A 23,824-nucleotide genomic window follows, 5' to 3' on the forward strand; every position below is an offset into this window, starting at 1 on the left:
AGAGACGGGTCTTCATGACGAAAGGCTGTTGAAGGTTTCTGAGGAGGGGATGGAGGTCGGATCTGAGATTCTGAAAGGCAGCTGTCGATGCGTGTGTGTGTGTGCAGGAGGGACTGCAGAGGTCAAAGTGCTAGCTGGCAGGTGCACCCACGGTTGAAATCAGGCATGGTCCGGGGAGGACCGGGAACAGTGGCATCAAGAGTGAAAAAAGAAGATGCATTTGAGGGAACTTTCAAGGTTTTGGTAACTAGCTTTCCCTGGGGGAAAGGAAGCTTGAAGAATTAAAATGGACAGATTTCTAGGTTGGCTGACCAGAAAAAACAGCATGCCAATAATTAAGCTCTGAACATAGGAGCAGGACCAGGTTTGAGGGCTGGGTGGGGGACATCTAATAGTGGGTTTACTGATGCGTAATTTTATGGCTTTTATAAGATACACACATGGTTATATTCTCTAAGCAGTAGGAATTCTGGTCCAGCAGACAGGAGCGAGAGATTTGAATCTGGGACTCAAACCTTCTAAGAACTCTTTGAGGTCTTGGGAGGGAGGCCTTGGCCTTTTCCCATCTGTTCTCAAGTTTTCTCACTGAGGACAGAGGACCATTGGCTGACATATGCCTCTCATTTAAGGCGTGAATGGAAGGGGCATTACAAAGATTAGGGTTTCAGAAGAAAGTTTCGGCAAGGACAGGCTAAGTCAAAACCAGCAATGCTGCCCTGGCTGATATGGCTCACCTATTTAACTTGCCCAAACTACCAATTGCGTCAAGGCTGAGGAACCCCGTAGTAGAGGAATCACATATTTCAGAGGGGAACTGCCCTTTCCAATATGTTGTTGCGTCATATGTGTGTATGCTGGGTTTCCACTGAGAATTCTTCTCTCTTTGGAGAGAGATGATGTCCCTGCAGGTGTATTTTCTTTGATCTTCTGTGTCACCTAAGTTGTTTTTTACTAGATCTTGGAGCCTACCAACCTTCATCCCACTTTATTGCCTTCGTGTCCTATGACTCTAGCAGAGTATGGAGGTGATACGGTGTCTTTGGTGGGAGATGTAAGGTGGAATGCACTTCTAGGACACGTTCACTGGGCCAAGCAACATTCTGTCTTTGGAAGAAGACAATAGCTTGGGAAAGGGGAGTGCTATTTTAACAGGCTGATGAAGCCAGTGAATCCAAGATCTCTTTCTTTACCCTAACTTGAAGTTGAGCCATTATCTGTAGTAATTGAGAAACGTAAATTATTTTAACTTTTTCGTTTGTAGGAAATACAGTTGGAGCATGCAAAGCAAGCCTTTGTGCAGAGGGACAATGCCAGGACCGGAAAAGTCACAGCCATTGACTTCCGAGACATCATGGTCACCATCCGCCCCCATGTCTTGACACCTTTTGTAGAAGAATGTCTAGTAGCTGTAAGTGTAACTTGCCCTAATGAAGTAATGTATTCTACTTGGCATGAGCTCAGAGAATAAGGGATTATAAGGCCAGCTCTTACATATTATTTAGAAGTTTTTCTATTTAAAAACAAACATTTTGTTAATGTGATCGCATACATTACTCAAGTTAAAGACAGAATATGGTTTGGCTAGCTTTAGTGAGTAAGTTAATTTGTTATTTGGACAAGAATATCTTGAAGAAAACATATTAGCTGGTTTTTAAAAAAAGGAAAAACAGCCAAAGCTGGTTTGGCTCAGTGGATAGAGAGTCGGCCTGCAGACTGAAAGGTCCCAGGTTCGATTCCGGTCAAGGGCATGTACCTTGGTTGCGGGCACATCCCCAGTGGGCTATGTGCAAGAGGCTGCTGATTGATTGATTTTTCTCTCTCATCGATGTTTCTAACTCTCTATCCCTCTCTCTTCCTCCCTGTAAAAAAATCAAAATATATTAAAAAAATAATAATAAAAAAGGAAAAACAAATTTATGATTGCATATTCTGTTTTATATTTTGAGGTGTGTCAAATACTCATCTTTGCTTTTATCTCTTCTCCAAGGCAAAAATATAGATATATTTTTAGCTGTATGTATAGATATATTTGAGAGGTCAGCAGAACACAGACTCTCCATCTCATATTTACTTGGTCGGTCATTCAGCAGTGACTCCTGATGGGCAGAGCCCTGCTGGCCTGTGTTGCAGAGTTTCCTCCTCGTAGAGATCCAGCCAGAAGAATCACCACAGATAATTATAAAAAATACCAATTCTAAGGTTCTTCCCAGATCTAATTCACCATCTACAGGTGGTGAGACCCTAGAACCTACTTCTGAAGCTTCCTTGATAATTCTGATGGTCACACAGATTTGGGAACGCTTATGCAATGATATGGCTCTGTTCATCGCAGGGAGAAGATATTTTGGGTGTTTTCACCATCCTGGGGGTTTCTCACAATGTTTCCCACAGGCGGGAGATTAGGCTAGCTTTTCATTTTTCCTTTTCTTTTCCTGGTACCTCTTTTTGGAAATGTGGCATTCTGACAAGGCTCTTTCCGCTCTGGCACTGTTAATCTAGCCCTTTCTTTTTTTTGTTTTGTTTTTTTGTTGTTGTTGTTGTTCCCTACCCCTTCCCTACTCCCATGTCAGCTATTCGAAATGATTACTCAGTGGAGATTTATGTGGTTGTTACATTATAAAGAAGTGCTTTTCTAATAAAAATATTTTGCCTTGTTAGGGAAGGCTAGAATTTGAAACCCCCAAACAAGTTCCATTCATAATGGGACATGCTGTCTGTTTCCCTTGTCCCCGGTGAAGAAATATGGGTTCTTACAAATTTTGACTATCAGAATTCTGACCAGTCTTAACCTTCCATCAAAGCATATGGCATCTCATAATTTTACCATCATACGCCTGTTTGCTAGAAATCCCACTGCTGTAAAGTCTTTACATAAATGATTATTTATTGCTAGTTATGAGTAACATGACAAATCATGATATTAATGTCAAATTGACCACTTCTCATATCATGTTTGTATTGGTATAATAGAGTTTTGCATGTATAAGCACACACATGTGTGTAATATGGTTTTGCATGTCTGAGCCTTTAAGAATTGCTCATTAGATGAAATAAACAAACTTATAAAACATTTCCAATGGAAATTCGAACTCTGTAAATTACTACTGGTCCTGTTGTTATAACCCTACACATGTATTTATTTAGTTTTCTAGGACTGTGAATGGAGAGTACAAGTTCTGGTCATGATTAGTTGCAGTTACTTCTAAAAATCATTTATAGATTTTTTTTTAATGTAACAGAAAAACACTTTTGGCTCTTTCTTCTTATACATGTATTCCTGATCACTGGTGTTTGCTGTTTGTACTTTTGAATCTTCTTCATTCTATAAATACTTTATTTGTCTTTATTCTTCTCTCTGTTATTTTCAACTTATTTAAGGCTGCTGGAGGTACCACGTCCCATCAGGTCAGTTTCTCCTATTTTAATGGATTTAATTCACTTCTTAACAACATGGAACTCATTAGAAAGATCTACAGCACTCTGGCCGGCAACAGGAAAGACGTCGAGGTGACTAAGGGTGAGTGAGAATAAATCTGAACTCTTGCCTGCAAGTATCTTGGTGTATCATTATTAGAGTGAAAAAGGCAACAAGAAGTTTTGTAGATTTTTAAATTTCATTATTTTATCTATTTCATATTAGCCCTATGGTATATGTGTGTTCTCCATCCTTTGATTAGAAGCAAACAAAGCAATCTTTGGCAAGTTGTGTGTTTTTTAAAAACTTATTTTTATTGAGTTCTGAAAGAAAGGAAATAGGGAGAGATAGAAAGATATGAGAGAGAATCCTTGATGGGCTGCCTCCTGCATGCCCCCTACTGGGGATCAAACCCACAACCCAGGTGTGTGCCCTGACCAGGAATCCTATAGTGACCTCCTGGTTCATAGGTCTACTCTCACCCACTGAGCCACACTAGTCGGGCTTCAGCAAGTTTTAAATAAGCCAAAGACAGTCTTTGAGGGAGGGAACTGTGTAAAGTTTCTTAAATGTTTTCAAATCTTGCAATAAACTTACACTGGTAGCAGTGCAAATTGATCTACAGTCTTACAACCAGATACCAGCATTTTTTATTTTTATTTTTATTTTTAACAATTTGCTTAGGAATTCCACAGCCTCATTGATATAACCTCTTGGGATCTATGCATATGATATTTCATAGTTGTTTCCTAGTTTTCCTTGACCTACAGTTTGAAAAACATCCTTGTCATTTATTCAGAGTCATCAGATGACACCAGACTTTGAAGTCAATGTTAGAAACACTCCTGAGCTCCCTCTTCCCAAACAAATGGGAGCACTCTCCAAGTGCTTACCCTGTTTGGATTGACTTGAATTCTGCCACTAACGACAATAACGTTTTGTGATGTTCCCTCACTCCAGTGCCTTGAGTGAGTGCTGCATGTAGTGGCTACTCTTTGAATCTTTCCCTTTTTGACTCTTTTTCCACACAGAGGAGTTTGTTCTGGCAGCTCAGAAATTTGGTCAGATTACAGCCATGGAAGTTGACATCTTGTTTCAGTTAGCAGATTTATATGAGCCACGGGGGTAAGTTGTGCCCCCCTCTTTTTTTTTTTTTTTTTTTAATTAGCTTAATAAAAAGAGGTTAGGAGGCGGGGGTAGGAGGAGGGCAGCATACTGGGAGAAAAATAAGCCAGATTAAAGATGACTCTGAAATATGGGAACCGAAAAAGGGAATGTTTTAAGGTTCTGTAAGGTACATCATTTAAATCAATTTGCATGTTGTTGTTGCTTGTTCTTGTTTGTTTTCCTCCTTCCAGACGGATGACCTTAGCAGACATTGAGCGAATCGCTCCTCTGGCAGAGGGAACTCTGCCCTTCAAGTTGGCCGAGGCCCAGAGGCAGGTGGGTGTGAGCTTCCTGGTATCTCTTTGGGAGAGGACCCCGACATCCCTTTTCCTGTGCCTTTGCCTTTCTGACGCTGGTGTCTGACCTCCCATTTTTCCATGTTGCACCCCAAATCCAGACACTTTGTAGAGGCTGAAAAGAAAAATTACTTGGGGATGTTGTGCTTAGCAGCTAGTGGGCATTTTTGCTTATGCCCCCCCCCCCCCCCCCCCCCCCCCACACACACACACAAAGGTGAGGTGATTTCCCAGTTGTATGGGAAACCTAACCCTCCAAAAACAGGCAGGAGATCCTTGCCTCTTCCCTAAGTCTCGGTTGTGAGATGTGGGGCAGGAGCCCTGTTCTGGGGTCGCTGTCCCAGCAATGCGACCTGTCACTAAGTGAGAGTCGCCTTTGCTCTGCAGAGAGGTTCTTCGCCAGCGTGTTGCCCACGGCCATGCCTTCTGTTTCGCCGAGTATCAGAAGGAGATAATTTTGTTTAGTCTGGAGCCATAGTTTGAAGGCCTTTAGACCTCTTTTTTTTCTATGAAAGGATTCGTAAGTTATGCGGAAACAATTCGAGGAATGCTACGTTTTATTTTATGGTTAACAGAAACCAATCTCTTGCAGGGGTGGGCGTCGGAAACTGAAGACCTGGGGACCTCCTCATATAACTCTTGCTCGCCTCTCAGTAGATCAGGATTAGAGAATCAAAGCCTTCATGGGGTGGTTGCCCTTCCATGGTGTTTGTAAAATAAATCCACTCACAGACCAGCGGCATTTTAGAAAAAGAGATCCTTTAAGGCAAAGCCATCTCTGAATCCTGTGAGACTTAACAGTTTTTGGCTGGGAGCTCTGGGTCTGTGCAGAGACGCCAGTTTGACCACAATGGGTTGATGCGGGCTACATTTTTAGGACTGGCAGGCCTCGAGCCAGGACCCCCTCCTTTCCGCTCCTTCCCACCCCAGGGCAGCGGCGAGTCTTGTGTGCACCGTGTAACTCAGAGCTGTGGGTGTGTGCTCAGTAAATCCTCACGGGGCACCTCTGGGAAACCAGCTGGCTGCTGTTAAAAGAGGAAGCCGATCTACCGAGTGCAGGACAGGGAACAGGATAATCTGTGCAGAAATGGAAGCAACCTTCACTCTTCTCCCTCTGATTTTTAAACACTGCTGACCAGTGTCTCTGCTACTAGTTGTAGAAATTTGGGGATTAAGAAGTAGGACTTTTATTTGTTTGTTTGTTTAAATATATTTCTATTGATTTCAGAGAGGAAGGCAGAGAGAGAGAGATGGAAACATCAATGATGAGAGAGAGTCATTGACTGGCTGCCTCTTGCACTCTCCTTGGGGGGATTGAGCCCACAGCCCAGGCATGTGCCCAGACCAGGAATTGAAGCGTGGCCTCCTAGTTCATAGGTCGGCACTCAACCACTGAGCCATGCCGGCCGGGCAGGACTTTTATTTTTTGTATAACTTTTAGATTCCCTCCTGTTCTCCAGCGTTTGAGAGTTTGCAATGGGTGTTTATTGATACTGGCCCTGAGTGGGTTTGAGGGGGTTGATGAGCTTTACAGAGGGAGATGGCTGGCTGCTGCTGAGAGGTTCAGAGCAATTCATGAGGGCCTTGCCAAGAATGTTCTTTACTCTGAGCCCCACTGGGCCTGACCACATTGACAGAGGTCGTCCACCTGGTAGGCTCCATGCCAACATTCATCCTCAACACAGGCGTGCAGGAGGACCATTCTTGCTTGTCTCATTCATGACCTGCTGCACTACTAGTGTCAGAAAAGTTAAATATAAGTCTGGGGTTTCATTTATTTAATCTTTTAAATGAAGAGTTAGTGATAGTGGTAGATTCTTCCCACCCTATTATTTTCAGAATATGTTCACTTGTTATTTTGATACCAGAACTTTGCTAAGTATTGCACATTTTTTTTGTCTTTTTTTTTTTTAGTTAAAGTACAGTTGGCATAGAGTATTGTTTTAGTTTCAGGTGTACAACATAGTGATTTGACATGTATGTATCTTACAATGTGCTCACCACTCTCAGGCTGGTAACCTCCTGTCACCGTGCAGAGTTACTGATCATTATTGACAATATTCACCTTCACCACTTTTACCTGTGTCTCTCCACCCACTCCCTTCTGTTTGTTTTTTGTTTCTGAGTCTGTTTTTGTTCTGTTCTATTTGTTCATTCTCAGGGCATATTTGTATCCACGTGACTAAAACAAATACCTTTCTTATAGCTGCATCTGTTAAAATGAAGTTACTATTGATGTCCGTCTGTACAGGGATAGAGTTGGAAATACCCCATATAATTTGCAGAAGAAATGTTTTGTGTTCATAAAGATGCCTATTTCTATGTAAAGTTCTTTTCAGTGAAATGACTTTGAAGGATATTGCAAATTACCTCATTGTGTTAGAATCGTGTTACTTTAGATAACACTGCACTCGGACCAGCCTAGAATTGTGTTACTTTAATAGTGACTAAAATTCATTGGGTTGATGGCTGGGGTTGGTAATTATTTTTGTGGCTCACCAATTTTAATTATTGTGGCTTTTGAAAAACCAAATTTTACCTAATTTTTTTACTCATTCAATAGGCATTTAGTAATAGGCACTAACTGTATGCCACTTTCCTTTGACAACTCTGTATACATGTAAGGAGGCAACTGATCAATGTCTCTCTCACTCTGTAAAAATTAATAAAAGACATATCCTTAGGTGAGGATTTAAAAGTTAAAATAAAAAAAAAAAGAAAAGAAAAAAACACCACTTACTGAACCTAACCCATTTCCTCTTTGACATTTCAGTTGTATCATGAATTTAGAAACTAGCGGGTGATTTAAAAAAATAATAAGTGCTCATTTATGCTCTGTCTTCTGTCTCCCTCTTTCCCGCTCTCCATTCCTATGCATGGGAAGCAGAAGGCCCCAGTCGATTCATCTCGCCCAGTTCTCCAACAAGTCGCAGAATCAGCCTACAGATTTGGTCTGGGTTCTGTTGCTGGAGGTAAATCATAATGAGTTCACCTTTTTCATGTTTATTATTCCTCTTATATTTCCTCTGGCTTCCCATCTTGAAATATTAAAACCAAACACCCTCTAGCCTGTCCCTTAGCCACTTGTCAGTCTGGACCTGTGAAATGGGACAAGAGCAAAGGGAACTGCCCCCTCTCTGCACCTGATTAGGGACTTAGAAGTGGCTTTCTCTCTTATTTATCTGCAGATGGGCTTGCTAGAGACAGATATTTAACAGTGCAGTTAGACGGTAGGGATGTGCTTCTTGAAAACTGACACTTCTTAGCCTTTCACTCAAGTGGAAATCCATAATTGTTAAGGGTAATTGTTAATACGGTTTCAAAATTTGTTCACGCAAAATTACCTTTTTTCTTTGGCCAGTCTCCCCTTTGACTTTGTCCTCCCCCCCCCCCCCCCCCCTTTCCCTGGACAGACCTTCATTCCTTCTGAAATGGTGGTATTATTTGATTTCAGCTGTGGGAGCCACTGCCGTGTATCCCATCGATCTTGTCAAAACGCGAATGCAGAACCAGCGATCAACTGGCTCTTTTGTGGGAGAGCTTATGTATAAAAACAGCTTTGACTGCTTTAAGAAAGTGCTACGCTACGAAGGCTTCTTTGGACTGTACAGAGGTTAGTGCCGCGTGCTAAATTCGTGCAAGGTGAAGCCGTAGCGAGAGGTTTGGTTTTCCATCGGAGTGCCTGAAAGGTATTAGAGAGGCTGTGCTGAAATGGAAATGCAGCACATTCTCAATTATCCATGCTAATGAGAGTGGGCCCCAGGCATCTGGGGCATGGCTAATGAAAACAGCCCATCATCTGAAAGCTAGTTACATTGCTTGTAATATGTTTTATTCCTTAAAATAATTGCGTTTATAAACATCTTCAGTGAGTTTTTAAAAGGCTCGTCGTTTGTGTCCTTGAAATAGCTCCACTCACCAGATCATAGGGAAAGGCATCCTGGAGACAGGACAGAGCCTCCTGAGGTTAATGAGTCTCCTTGAATATACACAGGAAGTCCATCAGGCGGGAACCAAGGCTCAGTGGAGCTCTCTTTTCTGCCTCTCTCTGAGTTCAAGTTGCTCCTTCCCTGCCTCTACCTCTGTACCCAGTGGAGTTGATTCACACGCCAGCCCGGTAGTCCTTCTGGACCCAGCTGCTCCTTTAATCACCTCGGGTTCATTAAGCAGTGAGAACAGGAGCAAAAAGTATGCCATCGCTCACAGGAAGAATCCCACAGTCCCTGACGGCTTTTCCATGGGCCTTGCCTGCTTTCCAGCCTCTCTCCCTTTACGATGGCCATCTACAGAGAAAAGTAGCAGGAGTATTTGTATCAGCTAGAGGACGGTTTTGTAAGGCAGTTCAGGCTGAGCCACTCTGCCCTCCTCTCCCTCATCCCTGCTTGCTCTCTAGAAGAAGGAAATAGTACTGAGTGCCCTGCAGAGACAGGCCTTCAAACTGGCAGCCAGGTAAGCCTATGCCTCTGTGCTTCTTCTGCCATCTGCTGACTCCAGTCTTCCTCTTAAGCATCTAACTATTAAAAAGAAAAAGAGGAAAGGAAAATAAAAAGACCTCTCATGAAATCTCTCACCTTAGCAACTAGGAGGCTTCCAACTCCAGAGGAGTTCCATTTTACAGGTTCTGCTGTGTAGTGGATAACCCCCTTCAAAGGCCCTTTGATCTTTCCTTTGCCCCCTTCCCTTCACCCCTGCCTCTTCTGACAATCGGGAAGGTCTTTGACCCCAGGTGATTGATGATGACCCTTGCAGGGTCACTGCCTTCCATTTGAAATACTTTTCCCTCCTGGTGACAGCAAACCTGGCAAATGAAACGTCTCCCAAGTAGTGCAAGGTTAATGTCAGAGCTCCTGCTTCATGGTGATTCAGGCAAAGACGGCCACCTTCCCTGGTCCCCTGGGTTAGCATCTGTAGGGGGCCTTGGACCTCAGGTTGGGCAGACAGTGGAGCCTTGGCGTTGCTTCACAAACTACTTCTGTGAGCTTTCCTCGGTCTTGGGGAAATGTCAAGGCTGTCTTTAGATAATGCTGAGAAATACTGGCGCCCTCCTGGGTGTCCTTCATGTCCTCGTGTTGACCTGGTTTGTTTTTAAATCTGTTTCCAGCTCTTTGACTACGCCGGGCAGGTCTTGATTCTTGGTTGCATCTGCATTTCTTTCTTTGACCTGTCCTCTTGACCCCATGGACCCAGCAGCCTGAAGCATACCTGAGTGCTGAGCCATTGGGGGGGGGGGGGGGCATCCCACAAATGCCTTGCTGTTGGAGCTATGACTTGTGAGAGACAGGGAAGGGGGAGCGAGCCATCTATTAGATAGAGATGGAGGCTCATTCTGAAACCCTGTCCCTGGTTTAGAAATAGCCATTTATCTAACCTGTTTGGGGTGCCAGCACCCTGAGGGGTTCTCTGTCAGAAGATGCTAAGTAGAGTGTGAATATAAGGACATCAGTTCTGGAAGTTACTTATGTTCATGTCTCCCTGATTTTTTTTTTTTTTTTCTAATAGATGATTTTAAAACAAACGATTTACTATAAAACTTTGTTTACCTCTGTTCTATTACTGGGATCTTGAAAGCAAAGAGATGATTGACAGTTCAGGTTTAAAACAATGATTTTCAATCTTGCTTCATAAATTACTTATTGCTATTGATTGGTTGGGGACCAATTCCCTTTAGGGCCTTGCACTTGATCCTTCATTAATAATTGTATATAACTGTATTTGTGGAAATGCTTATTGCTGGGCAAGAGTAAGATTTGATGAAAATGGGAAACCATCATTGCTAGCAAAAAAAGAATAATAAAAACAAAAAAGACCTGAAGTATTTCTGAGAATCAGTATTCTAACCTTTGTGTATAAAGTCAGGCTATAAAACACCCTACATGCGATTCTTTGACTATAAATCTCTCACTAAGTGTAATTTTATTGTTGTAAAATGCTATTATTCCCGGGGAAAACTGTTAAATTTCAGTTTTGAGAATTTAAAATTGCTGCTGTTAACGCTTCACCTAGCAGTATTTGAGAAGGTGTCAGAGTACATCTCTAATTAATAAACATGTTTCGAAATATTGAGCATATTTTTTCCTGTTCTGGAATTTTGCTTAACCTGTAATTTTCTGCATCAAGACATATATAATTGTTAATATTTTCTGAATAATATAATTTGGGAATGTTGCATAAGTAAGGTCCCTTCCCCATTTTAACATAATTTATATTTGGGGGGAAAGTTGGCAGTTGGCTCTGGAAGAAGGTGACAGCTGCGTGTCTTCTTCTTATAAGGTTAATAAGGATCTCCCTCCCTCTTTTTTCTTCTAAAAATAATACAGATTTATAAGGGGAAGCTGTGTTTGTGTTTAGGAGTAAGTCCTCGTGAAACTATGAGAGTGTGGGTTATTTTTAAAGAACTTTTTCAGCACTCCACAAGTTGTTCTCTTTCCTTCTCTGGCGGTGGCCAGCAGCTGTCAGATAGCACAGCGTGCGACTGTTAGTAGTTGTACTCAGTGAACACGGAGCCCTGTGCCTCAATGCCCCGTGCGATATTAGTATTGTGGTTGGTTAGGTCTTATTCTTCATATCTCTGTACTTCTTGGTCTCTGGAAGTCTCTTAATTGGGTGGTGCTAAGTCTTGGTTATTAGAAAAAGATCCTCTTAGAAGTTCTATGAGTCTGACTCTGCAAACCTTCTCTACAACACACACTAGTCAAAGGGATTGTTTTTCCTAGTTTTTTCTTTAATTTTTGAAAACCAGGCCCCCAGGCTAAGTCTCTCTGTATGCAGGGAAACACCTGAGATAATCCAGAGCTCTCTGAAGTCACTTGTGAAAGTCTTTCTCTGTTTCCTCCCCAGTCTTCCAAGTGATTAAACACACTCAGGTGTTTAAAACCCTTAATGAATTACCTGACAGCTCATTTGGTTTGAATGAATCGCATGATCAAGTGAGTCAGTCATTGGTCTGCTCTAGACTTGGCATATTAAAGAAAAACAATTGATTGGGTAATCATCCATAATGAAATGCTCTTCACGTTCCAGGAATAGCTAATTTCTGCCTTGAAGCTTTGCTACACTCTCCTCCCTTCAGTTCTTTAGGTAATGGGATGAGTAGCCTGAGAAATTGGAAAATGTTTTGGGGAGGATCTTAGGGAGAAAGATGGATTCAAGAGAAATCAGGATCCATGAGAAATACTTTTGAAAGCAAGGTTTTGATTTTTGTTTCTGCTGAAGGGAGAAGAAAATCTGTCCAAAAGAAAAATTAGATCATTTTATGAATTAAAGTGAATGTGGAGCACTGCATTATCTTTGAGATAATTGGCAATATATATACACGTGTGTGTGTGTGTGTGTGTGTGTGTGTGTGTAGTATTATTAATAAGCCCATTGATCCAGGCGTGCAAGGTTTCCAATGAGTCTATTTCAGGTTGTCTGTGTGGTAGCAAATGCAGTCATCTTCCATCCTGGAATGTTCTCAAGGTGACATCTAGAGGATATTGTGGTGATATATCGGGAAGTTATTGATATGTGTGCATTCTAGAAGGAAGTTTTGTCAGACAGCTCTTTTCTGCCTTCTCTTCTTGTGGTTAATGGTTCTGTTGAAGGGAATATCCAAATGTATGATCCACAGTGAGATCTCTTCTTGCATAATTCTTGTGGGTAGACATAATTTTAAAAACTCCAGCACCAACAGGAAAAGATAGGAACTCCTACAACTTTGTTTTGCATAACTGAGGAACCCATACATCTGGGAACCAACCATCTCGAATCTGTGAACTGTACTGACTTGTGGATGCCCACACATGCCCACCAAAGCTTCTGATGAGTGCAGAATGATTGGCTCGCGTTTTGTCTTCGTGGTCAGTTTCTGCACATTTTGAGGGTATCAAACTGTGATAAGATCAAAAGGCAGATATTTGGATCATAGGAGACCAAGCAGAAATGAACAAAAGACTTGGGCAGTCCCTGAACTGAGTCATCAAATCTCAAGAAATCTACCTACAGCGAGCCAGCTGAAGTGAGCACAGGGCATTTAAGGAGAATAAGGTAACACTAACTCAAACTAGGGCGGGACAGAGCGTTGTCTGAGGTTTGAGAAGGCTAGATGAGCTTAGAAAATTGGGAAAGGTGACAAAAAGATGAAACTAGACCTAGCCTGGAGAAGATTAATGACCGAATTAGTTCCAGGCCTCAAGAATGACCATTGATAACTAACTAGCTACTGTCAGTTGCTGAGACCAAAATAAGGGAAATAGATTCAACTTCAGCACCAAGGAAATCGTTTAGGTAGAAGAAAACTTTGAAAGTAGCATAGACCAGAGTGAAAAACTGAAGGAGAGGGTCCGATCCTTTTCAATGATCTTCCGCTTCTAGAAGGCCCCCAGACAGAAGAGAACTCAGTTTTTCCTAGAGTCTAGGACCTAGACCATAATCATGCTTTGACACTCCCAAAGGCATCCTGAGCCAGAGGTAAGATAACAGATGTTGAGTAAAACATTTACCCCAGATAAAGGAGCGTTTTAACTCTAATATCTGCATCTTGCCTCCCCGCCCTCCTTTCCCCAGCCCAAGTGTGGTCACCTTGGGGTGGGACCCTGGATTGCAGCGAGCTCTGTGAAAGGGGGCAGTGTCCTTGGGAGGGTGGCAGTGCCTCATGCCCAGAGGCAATATGAGTCAGAAGCAGGCAGACAGACACGTGGGAGGGGGCGGAGAGAGGAAGGAATTCGTGAGCAAGTGAAGAGAGAAGGCCACAGAAATCAGAGCTGGAATAAAGGCCTGGAGGCTGGGCGCAAGGAGTGCTGAGAGCTCCCGAAGGAAGGTTAATCTATTGTTGACAGCCGGGAGGGCTCTCTGGGAGGATGGGGCAAGTGGAGTGGCCCCAGTGGTGAGGTCAGGAGGGTAAGAATGTAACATCGGAGGGCTTGCCTCCGGGGTGAAACTGGATAACGCAGAAAAGTGCTGGATGTGGCTTTCGCTGCAGGAATCGGGGTATCTCACGCTTTTAATTTCCCCTGCCAAAGCCTACTTGTCTCTGCCCGGAGTGCCTTCTTCCTCCTTTTTGCTGCTCTGAGCTACCTTCCCAGGGGCTGGGCTGGCCACTCCTGACCTTGCTTTTGTCTAAGACAGAAACGCGGCCTTAGTTAGGGGATTCCTTCCTTGCCCTAGCCGCTCCACACCTGTGCTCCTGCTTGTCTTGTGCAGTGTGCCCTGTGTGGACATTTCCTACACTGGTTCCAGCGGTCCCTGCGCCAGCCCTGGCCCTGCCCGGCTGCTTTCCCTGAGCCTGTGCCCAGTGGGTTCCCTGACGACTCTCACCTGGGCAACAGGTCAGCACTGCGGCTTGGCTCTTATGTTGAGAAGAGCCTTATGTTGAGAGCCTGGAGAGAGTGAATTCAAGAGCCGTATGGTGAGAGCCTGGGAGAGTGAAGGAGGCCTGCTGTGGAGGCCCGCACAGAGCGACCGTCCTTGTGTGAAAGGTGTGCAGGGTGCTGGCCGCCTGGGAGTCAGGCCCGGGAGAAATGCCTTCGTGGGGCAGGAAGTCCAAGGAGTGAACAGGGAAGAGCTGAGCATTCGGGGGGTAGAACCCTGGTGTGAGTGCCAAGGTGGACTTGGGTTCGCTGTGAGTGCCACTGCCTAGTCACCAGATAGTCAGTGATGTGGGACAAGCTGCTTCACCTCTCTAGATTTTGGTTTCCATGAAGGAAGAGGAGAGTGAGGGTGATGATGCTGGTGAGGAGCATAAACATAAACAGCAATAAACACCCCCACTCTGTGAGAGTTGCTATGTACTTGGCACTGTTCTGAGGGCTTCCTTTTATCTTTACCCCATGAAGACGGGTCTGCTTTTATCCCCGTGTACAGATGGAGGAACAAAGGCACAGAGAGATTGGGGAACTCGCCCACAGTTGCACAGCTAATAAAGAACAGCATCAGAAGCCAACCCCAGCAGCCTGGCAGCAGACTCGGTGCTCGCCTGCCATGCAGTGGAAATTACATTGTCAAATGTTGCTTAGCCTCAGAGGTGGAGAAATGCTTACATTCTTAACGAAAACATTTTATTGTAGCTTAAGGACGTAGTTGGTGTGCCATATGTGTGTTGCTTCCTTATCTTTGCCCAAAGTAACTAGGGCCACTCGATGCTGTGAGACCACATGTGCCCTCGCTGCCCAGGGACAGCTCCTCTTAGGATGGGCCTGATGCCATGGCAACAGCATCATACAGAGGCCTTTCTGCCTACAGAGGGGTTACATACCGAGAAACGCATCGTAAATAGAAAATACCCTAAGTCAAAAATATCCTAAGTCAAAAATGCACCTAACTTCCCAAACATCGCAGCTGGGCCCAGCAGTTTCTGCCGAACGTGTATCCCTTTCACAGCCACAGCACGGTCAAGTCGAAAGTCTGAAGTCAAGGGCCCTCTGACCTTCTTACCTGACTCTGGACTGTGGCCATTATTCGGGGCACATCACCTCTTGTAAGCAAGAAGAGAGAGGGGGATATACCTTGGTCAGATAGTCAGAGAAAAGCATCCCATTTTTAAATATCTGAGTTAGGTTGTGAACAGTGTCTGGCTCTTTATATGCATTTACTCATATGATTATCATGATAAACCAGGGAGCTGTAACTAGTATCCTTGGTTTATGTTGAGAACCCTGGAGTTCCAAGAACAACATCCCCGAGGTCACTCAGCACGAAGGAGGTGCAGGCCGAGGCTTGCAGTCCAGATCTGGCTTCCCACAGAGCCCTTGGTCCAAGCCATTCATTTTGGTAAAAGTGATTAAAAAGCAATGGTTTTAATTAGGCCAGCTTTGTTAATAAGTTGTTTTTTGTTTTTTTTCATAGTATCTCCCAACTCTGAGACTCTAAGCCATTTTCTAAAAAGGTTTTAAGTGATAGCCCTCTGTCCCAGTGCACTGCTACTTTTGCGGGTGCTGGATGAAGCGAAGTTCGGGGTTCCTGATGTGGGCTTCGTTACCACTCCTCCAGCTCAGTTCTCACTGTGTTGCACCAGGGACTGGAATCAAGGGGAGAGTGTGATTTATACCTCAGCCCCATGGAATTTGAAGACCAAACGCTGTATTAATATTGTACCCTGTAAATCTTTTCTCGCATTAGCAGCCTTCTGGTAAAGTTTGCCAAGGAAGCACTGCCATGTGTGTGGATGGAGCTGAACTAAAATGAGAAGATTAGAAAACTAACCACACTAATAAATTTCATTTGAGGCCGTTGGAAAACAGACTGCTATTTTGACAAGTTAGAAACAACACACACATCCATTCTCTGTTTCTAATGGTTAAAATGAATTTCCAGAACCCAACAGAAACGCCTCATATTAGAAGCCTAATTTTTCTTCGGAGTCACCCAGATGTCAAACCGAGCTGTGCTTTAGGCTTCAGTGTGATCGCGTTGACGAGCCTGAATGAGACCGGCAGCTTTAGGATTATGGAGCCACATTCCCCTTCCCCCTCTGCAGTCAGGGAACCAGGAGGGTTATTGAAACCCCACCTCTGACTTTTCATTGTCCCACAGATCACAGCCCTTCCCAAAGGACATTGACCCAGCATGAATGGTGCCAAGGCCACATCTGTAGTGCCACTCCGATTGTCGTCCACAGCCACCTTTGTTTCCCTACCCACAAGAATGGTACTTATCCAGTAGCCCCCTGAGCACCAACATCTGGCCCAGGTCTTTTTTTTTTTAATTAAAAATTAAAAAAAAAAATATTTTATTTATTTATTTATTTATTTATTTATTTATTTATTTATTTACAGAGAGAAAGGGAGAGAGAGAGAGTCAGAAACATCGATGAGAGAGAAACATCAATCAGCTGCCTCCTGCACACCCCCTACTGGGGAAATGCCCGCAACCAAGATATATGCCCCTGATCGAAATCGAACCCTGGACCCTTCAGTCTGCAGGTTGATACTCTATCCACTGAGCCAAACCAGTTTTAGCTGGCCCAGGTCTTAGGACTGGATTTGTACTTTGGTTTTATTCTTACTGAGTGGACATTATTCAGTAAATATGGTGAAACCGGGGGCCTTCCATTACTTTAACTTCCTGATTACTCTTCCGGCCCTTCCCCTGCCTCTAGAATATTTTACTGATATTCACTCTCGGTTTTAAAATGAATTTGGTTCAAGCTCCTTCCCATGGCCTAGGAGAGAAGCAGTGCAGCGGACCAAGTAGGAGCCCCCTTGCGGCCGGACCGCCTGGTTGAGCCCTGACCCCCACCTGACAGCTGAGTGACCTTAGGCAGGCTCCTTGAGGTCTGTGGATGGGGGCAAAAATAACAGGCGCTGGTGTATTGGTGTTGACTTCCTGTTGAGCGGATTGAATGGGTTGATTCACACGAAGCACAGAGCGTGGAGCCTGGTGTGTGATAAGTGCCCCCAAGCCCTGCCTGTTGTCATTATCTCTGGGACTGTCCCTTATTGCCAGGCCTGTGACCTCACCTTCCCTAGCCCTGGATGTGCCATGGCCTTGAGATTTTTGCACATCCTCTTCCCTCTGCCTGGATCACCCTGCCCTCCGTATCTCTTTTCCACAGCGAGTCTCTGCTTATCCTCACAGATCCAGGTCAAGTGTCTCCTCTCTGATGCGTTTCTCCCTGCTGCAGGCAGGATAAGTGGTTCTCTCTGCTGTGTTCCCATCGCACTGGACTGTCCCTGGGCTGAGGACCTACCGCTCTGTCCCCTTGCTGGCACTCAGGGACACCGAGGCTTCCCTTGTCTTCCAAACGGAGAATTTCCCCGGGGGTGCAGGGTTCCCACTGTGTTCATCGCCCGCGGCCAAGCACGCAGAAGGCATTTGGTAAATGTTTGCTGAACAAATAAACACACGGTTTTCCTTTTTGTTTTGTTTTGTGTGTGTGTGTGTGTTTGCTGTTCACAGTGCATTACTAAATTTACAGCGAGAAAGATGAGTCTCAATAGCTTAAAAGGCTGCCTGAAGTGATTGTGTCTAACCAAGTGTAGTCATTTGGCTCTGTGGGCTGGTTTTTAATAGTCATTTAAAAAAGACTGTCACCGGATAGTTACAGAGACAAGAGATCATCATTTAAATCACAGTGCTTTCAACCCATCCATGGTGTTGGTCTACAATTTAATGACGAGGAAAATACATCTAGCAAGTAAATATTTAACTAAACATTTGGGCACTTGACTTGAATGCAGAGGGCAACACGGCAGTTGTAAATGTTAAGATGTAGTTTAACCAACTTATCCCAGCATTTTACTGGTAGAAATTAATGTTCTTTCACGAAGCAATAATACGGCTTTCTTGTCATATTACAGATATCATATCATCTCGTGTTATGTGATATAAGAAAAATGCTATAAGTGATCGAAGTTTAGGAGAGAATGCTCCCTTTGAATAAGAGCCCTGGCTTTGCCCAGGTGGTTTCCTAGTCACATTTTCTGAGCTGCTTTGGTTCACTCCACCAGCCCACTTGCTTTTTGTACTCGTGGCACTGACACAGACCACTTTCCCCACTCCACACGGGATCTCTGCAGGGTGTGTCTCTGTGCTGACTGGCTGTCACCTCCAAGGATGCCATCCCACTCTCGGGAGAAGGATCCTGACTGGCCATCATCACTTTTGGAACCAAGGCCTAGGGCCCAGGTCACTGAAATAATTTGCCTGAATATCTTTTAAGAGTCTTCCCCAAGTTCAGTCAGCTTGGCCCAAGGGATGAAACAAGCTCAAAACAGGGCTGCCTAGAGAAGATGTCACAGACGCCAGTGTCCGCAGGACGCAGGCGAGTTGTGTGATTGGACAGATGAGTCTGGGTGTGAGAGGCACAGAGGCAGGTGTGGTCTACAAGCATTGATTCTTGAGAATGAGGGCTTAGGTTTGAATCCCAGTCTACTTGTCAGCTGGATAATTCAGACCAAATTACTTAATCTCAGTATGCCCTAGTGTCCTATCTGTAGGGCAGTTCTAAGAATTAAATGAGTTTGCAAAGTGCTTTGAAATGGTACCCAACACATCATAAACAATGTTAGCTCTTTCTTAAGAAAATTTTCACTCATATCAGCATGCTCATCATCATTTTGTCCCACAATGAAATGAGCTTCCTTTTTTAAAAATACATGAAGCTCTCTCGGTCTGTGTAGTTTTTCCTGTTTGTAGAGCCACAAGCACGGAGAAATGGTTTCCACAGAGCGAGAAAAATGATGAAGACAGCTGGTACTCCTCTTCATCACTATATGGGCTGTAGGGCAAGCTGGGCACCACGGTGGATGGGTGCCGGGGTCCTGAATAAAAGAGCAGGGCCTTCCCCAATGGAACTGATGCTGAGAAACGGGCCCAGGCCTCTCACATCCGTCTGTCTTTATAATAAGCTCATATTATGTTTGACACTTGACACATCTGCAGGCTGGTACCGCCCTGAATCTGGTGACTTTTGGCCCCAGGCTGCTGCTTCAGGAAGATGGTGTGGGCAGGGCTGGTCTCTCAGAACAGGCGCCAAGTGGCCCTTCTTGTATGAACTAGAAGATTGTACTTACAGAGGGTAGGACCATGAAGCCCCTCCCAGGGACAGCAGTGTGACCTGGGGAACTGTATGGTCTGATCTTCCCTGTGAGATTCCTGTGTGTTTCCAAGAAAAGGCATCTGACTTTGATTTTATGTTCAAACGATTATATTTTTTAGTTCAGATATTACATCCACTGCCTTTCCTAGAAGTAGCTCTTTCATGTCCCAGGCCATCCCCTCCGCTTTGGGCTCTGAGTGTTAATTCCCTCTTATCTGTTACCCCACACCCGTTAACTCCCCAGGGCCTTCCTCATTCTACCCTGGTATTCTGGTAACAACTGAACAAGAGCAGTCAAACCCAGTGTCTGTCTGGCGCGCTCGCTCTCTCTCTCTCTCTCTCTCTCTCTCTCTCTCTCTCTCTCTCTCTCTCTCTCTCTCTGTCTCTCTCTCTCTCTGTCTCCTTTCCTGACACACACATGTTCATGCACACACACACACATGCTGCACGTGCACACACACACACACACACACACACACACAACATCAGTGTATCCTGTTTATTTTCTACAGAGCATGTGAAGTGGTCTTTTAAAAATATGAATTAGCACCTTCCCGTTTTCATCTGACTTAGACATTCTCAAGCTCAGGATCCTGGCCTTGGATGTGGCTGTAGCCCCTGGCCCCTTGGGGCCTCTCCCGGGGCTTGCCCCATGCTTTGTGGCTGTAGCATCCGGCCCGCTCCCTGCCTCTCCTGTGCTGCCTCATGTGACACGGCACACTGCTGTCTTCCTGCTCTGCTCTCTTCGTCCCATCGATTCCCTTTTCTGGAATGCAGTTTTCCCCAGTGGTTACTGTCTCCTTCCATCTGAGACCTGTCAGAGCAAGAACCTTGTTTGCCTGGTGCTTGTCACTGAGTCATCGTTGCCGAATGAATGAATGAAGAATGAATGGTTGAACTGTGGGCATTTAGGGGTGGGGGTATGGGGAAAGTGTTAGAAAATAAAGTAATCTATTCACCAAAGTTCACTTATGCAGAGGCAGGAGGGAAAGGAGCAAACTTGCCATGGCATGGGATTTCCTACATCGCTAATCCTGTTGATTTGCCTAACGTGCAAACGATGCCGCATGTGAGAGGGGATTGACTTGGGCCTGATGTGGCTGTGAGACCTTAGTCCTCAAAACATTCCATTTTGAGTATTCTCATTAAAGGTAATAGCAGAAAATTGCCCCAAAGATTGCCCCGGTTTTTCGGTGGTGATCCCTTCTTGAGAGCTGTTAATTTGTTTAGCTAATGCTAATTTATTTCATATGCTTCTACGTTCTGTTGTTTTCTAGGTCTGTTGCCACAGCTATTGGGAGTCGCCCCAGAGAAGGCCATAAAACTCACAGTAAGTCTGTTGAGTGGATGCTTCTTATTAAAGGAGTTTGCACACTCAGGAATCCAGTAGACAGTTCGTTTGGGAAGCAGCAGGTTGGCGCTGCCTCAGAGCTGCTGACTGATAAAGTTTGAACATCGGGCGCTCACCACACCCAGCTTCTCCTTTTTCCCCACTTCACACTGACCATCCAAAAACAGGGTGATACATTTGAGCAAGACCCTTAGTGGTTGCCGCCAGTGTCATCCCCCGCGCCATTGTGGTATTTCAGTCCCTACCCTACGAGGTTCTTTGCATGAATTACCTGTGACTGTTTTCATCTCCAGGAAAGTATGACTCAGAGTTTGCAGACAAGGAAAGTGAGACTCATAGGGTTTAAGTATTTACCGTGTTCACACCAGTTGTGAGTGGGAAAACTGGAATTCCAGAGCAGATGTTTCTGCCTCCAGGGCGTGTACTCATTCAGTTACACGTGCTGTCTACAGGACTCCTGGGTAGGCCATGTTCTGCAAGCATTTGCCAGAGCCACGTGTTGAGGGCTCTGAGCTCTAGTTGAGGCTGATCCTTCATCGGGTGGTTTCTCCAGTGTCCGCTCCCATCGGGCAGACGTAGGGATTCACTGAGTGTCGCGGAACAGAGAGCTAATGCGTGCACAGCACCCAGGCCATGAAGCCCAGGAAGTCAACTCCACTTTCAGATTGGGCTTTGTAGCTTTGCTACTTGAAAGTCTCCTTTTGCCATCTTATTACATGACCTTGGAACAGCTAATCTTTCCTGGCTCACAGCTTCCAAAAACACGTGATCGATCCTTAAAACTGCTTTTAGCGCATACTATTTTGAGACTATTTTATACTTAGTTAATTAACGCTATTGACGTTTTTTGAGAATGCTTAAGAAAATTTTTAGATACTGAATTTTGACTTAAGTTGAAAGAAAAAATCTCCTGAGCCAAGTTTGTCTCAATGATGAATGTTATTTTAGATTAAATCTTGTTAGAAGACTTGAAAGTGGTTTTTAATCAAACCCCTTAAAGCAGTTTTTAAGTTATAAGGCACATGTTTTCATTTTGTCTCTATTGTTAACATGTTTCTCTTTTTAAAAAAAATTGTTTTATTGATTCTAGAGAGAAAGAGAAAGGCAGGGAGAGATAGAAACATCATTGATGAGAGAGAATCATTGATTGGCTGCCTCTAACACTGGGGATCGAGCTTGCAACCTGGGCAGGCGCTCTGACCAGGAATCGAACCGTGACCTCCTGGTTCACAGGTTGATGTTCAACCACTGAGCCATACCAGTCAGACAATATATATCTCTTTTTATGCTATTGTAATTGCAGGACATATTTGAATTTAAGGATTGTAAGCCATTAACATTTTAATTTTTTTCTCCTGGAACTATCAGGAATATATATTTATATATATATCCTTTTGAAAACTATCTATATGCTATTCAGAGCACTTTCCAAACTCCTTTTAAGATTCTTAGTTAATTTAGTGTATGATTACTGTAATAAAGTGACAGAAAACAGTCACATCTATTTAAAAATGTATGTTTACATGTGTTTAATGGCTTTATTTTTTTCATCGGCTTCTATACATATTTTTTCTTCAAGGTGAATGATTTCGTGAGGGATAAATTCATGCACAAAGATGGTTCGGTCCCACTTGCCGCAGAAATTCTGGCTGGAGGCTGCGTAAGTACCCTTTGCAGATCTCTGCATTGAACAGATTTGTTTTGCGCACCTATCACCACCGTGCTAAACCCGTGTGGACTCTGGCTTCTGTTCAACTACAGATCCTGTGCCAGGCAGAGTCTCCTAGGGCTCCTCGGCTTTCCCTTGCAAGTGAGCCATCCTGAGGTGGAAGGGTAAATGTTCCCGATCTTTTGCCTGCGAAGCCCTGCCTGTTCCATTTCTCACTGCTTGCGGGCGGGTCGGCCACAGAAGTCATTTGGGGCAGAAGTATTTGGCCTTTGGAAAACCTTTTCTGCTAACCTTTTTAGGACGTTCTTTCCTCGGGCCCTCTCTACCGGGTCAGGCGGTTTGAAGTCGGCGGCCATAGCTCTCTGCTTTGCTTTAGCTCCCCGATGTCGGCAGCTCTCCAGGCTTCCCCATGCCTCCGGGAGGGGGGTCCCGGGAAGTAACCGGCTGAGTGCGCACTGCATTATCAAAAGCGCTTGGAATGAGTTGTTTCTTTATGTGGATGAACACCCTGCATCTTGTTCTTAAGCTCAGCAAAACACGTCTCGTTTTATCTCATGTTCAGGTTTGTTCATGTGAATGTAAATACTTTGGGTAAATTAAACTCTTACACAAAGAATGGTGCTATTCCAAGATAAGGTTGGTTAAATAAATGGGCTTTGATCACCAGGGCAGTGCAATAGTGGTGTGTGTGTATATATGTATTTTTTTTTTCTTTTTTTCTTCATGTAAACCTATGTTTCTTATAAAGAAAGGTGAGGTCACATTTACTTTTTTTTTAATTAGCTCATTCTGTTCAGGCAACGGTTTTCATAAAATAATCTTTGCTTGAAAATTGTTGAGTTTAGAAGCCGGGCAAATACCTCAGACTATTATGCCTTTGTTTGGCAAGGGCTTATTGTCCTGTTTAACATTGAATGTAGCAGGAGTTGAGAAGTCCTGGCTCCCGGTAATTCATAAGAGGTGGACGGACTGGGGCTGTGCCTGCCTTTTTGTTTGATCACTGACCTGTTGTAGGCAGCCAGGTAGGAGCTCCTGGTCCGGTAACTTTAGGAGCATTTAGAAGGAAAAAGGGATCCTTTAATGTCCTCAATAAAAAGGGTACACAGAATAATAACCAAAAGGAATATTAGGAGCTGCAGAAACTGCTCTTCATTTAACACGGTTTCCATTTGAGTAATTAGGTTTTCTCATTTGAAACAGGCACATCCCCAGGATGTACCCAGCCTGTCCTGCAGGCTGTGCCAGGGGGCCCGGGTAGCAGGGCATTTCAGTAGGTCAGGTGGGTTTGTTTTATATTATATTATTTTTTTTTAATTAAAGTCTGGTTTTAAACCTGCTGAAAAGACATGATTATATATCTCTGTTAAGAATTTAAAATGTGAAATTAATGATGTGATGTGGCTCAAGATTT

At 44.1% G+C, this 23,824-nt stretch overlaps 1 protein-coding gene across 2 annotated transcripts in view; it reads left to right on the forward strand.

Annotated features, from left to right (window-relative positions):
• Window positions 1-23,824, forward strand: part of SLC25A13 (solute carrier family 25 member 13) — a 152,010-nt gene that overhangs the window by 82,702 nt on the left and 45,484 nt on the right. For both annotated transcript variants that reach the window (XM_045578417.1, XM_045578418.1), the window contains 8 exons: window positions 1,262-1,408; window positions 3,379-3,517; window positions 4,447-4,540; window positions 4,774-4,858; window positions 7,766-7,850; window positions 8,333-8,491; window positions 20,671-20,723; window positions 22,324-22,404. In XM_045578417.1, the coding sequence (XP_045434373.1) occupies window positions 1,262-1,408; window positions 3,379-3,517; window positions 4,447-4,540; window positions 4,774-4,858; window positions 7,766-7,850; window positions 8,333-8,491; window positions 20,671-20,723; window positions 22,324-22,404 (843 nt within the window). The remainder of the gene's footprint in view (window positions 1-1,261; window positions 1,409-3,378; window positions 3,518-4,446; window positions 4,541-4,773; window positions 4,859-7,765; window positions 7,851-8,332; window positions 8,492-20,670; window positions 20,724-22,323; window positions 22,405-23,824) is intronic.

The sequence above is a fragment of the Pipistrellus kuhlii genome, unplaced genomic scaffold, assembly GCF_014108245.1.
Source record: "Pipistrellus kuhlii isolate mPipKuh1 unplaced genomic scaffold, mPipKuh1.p scaffold_m20_p_10, whole genome shotgun sequence".
NCBI lineage: Eukaryota > Metazoa > Chordata > Mammalia > Chiroptera > Vespertilionidae > Pipistrellus > Pipistrellus kuhlii.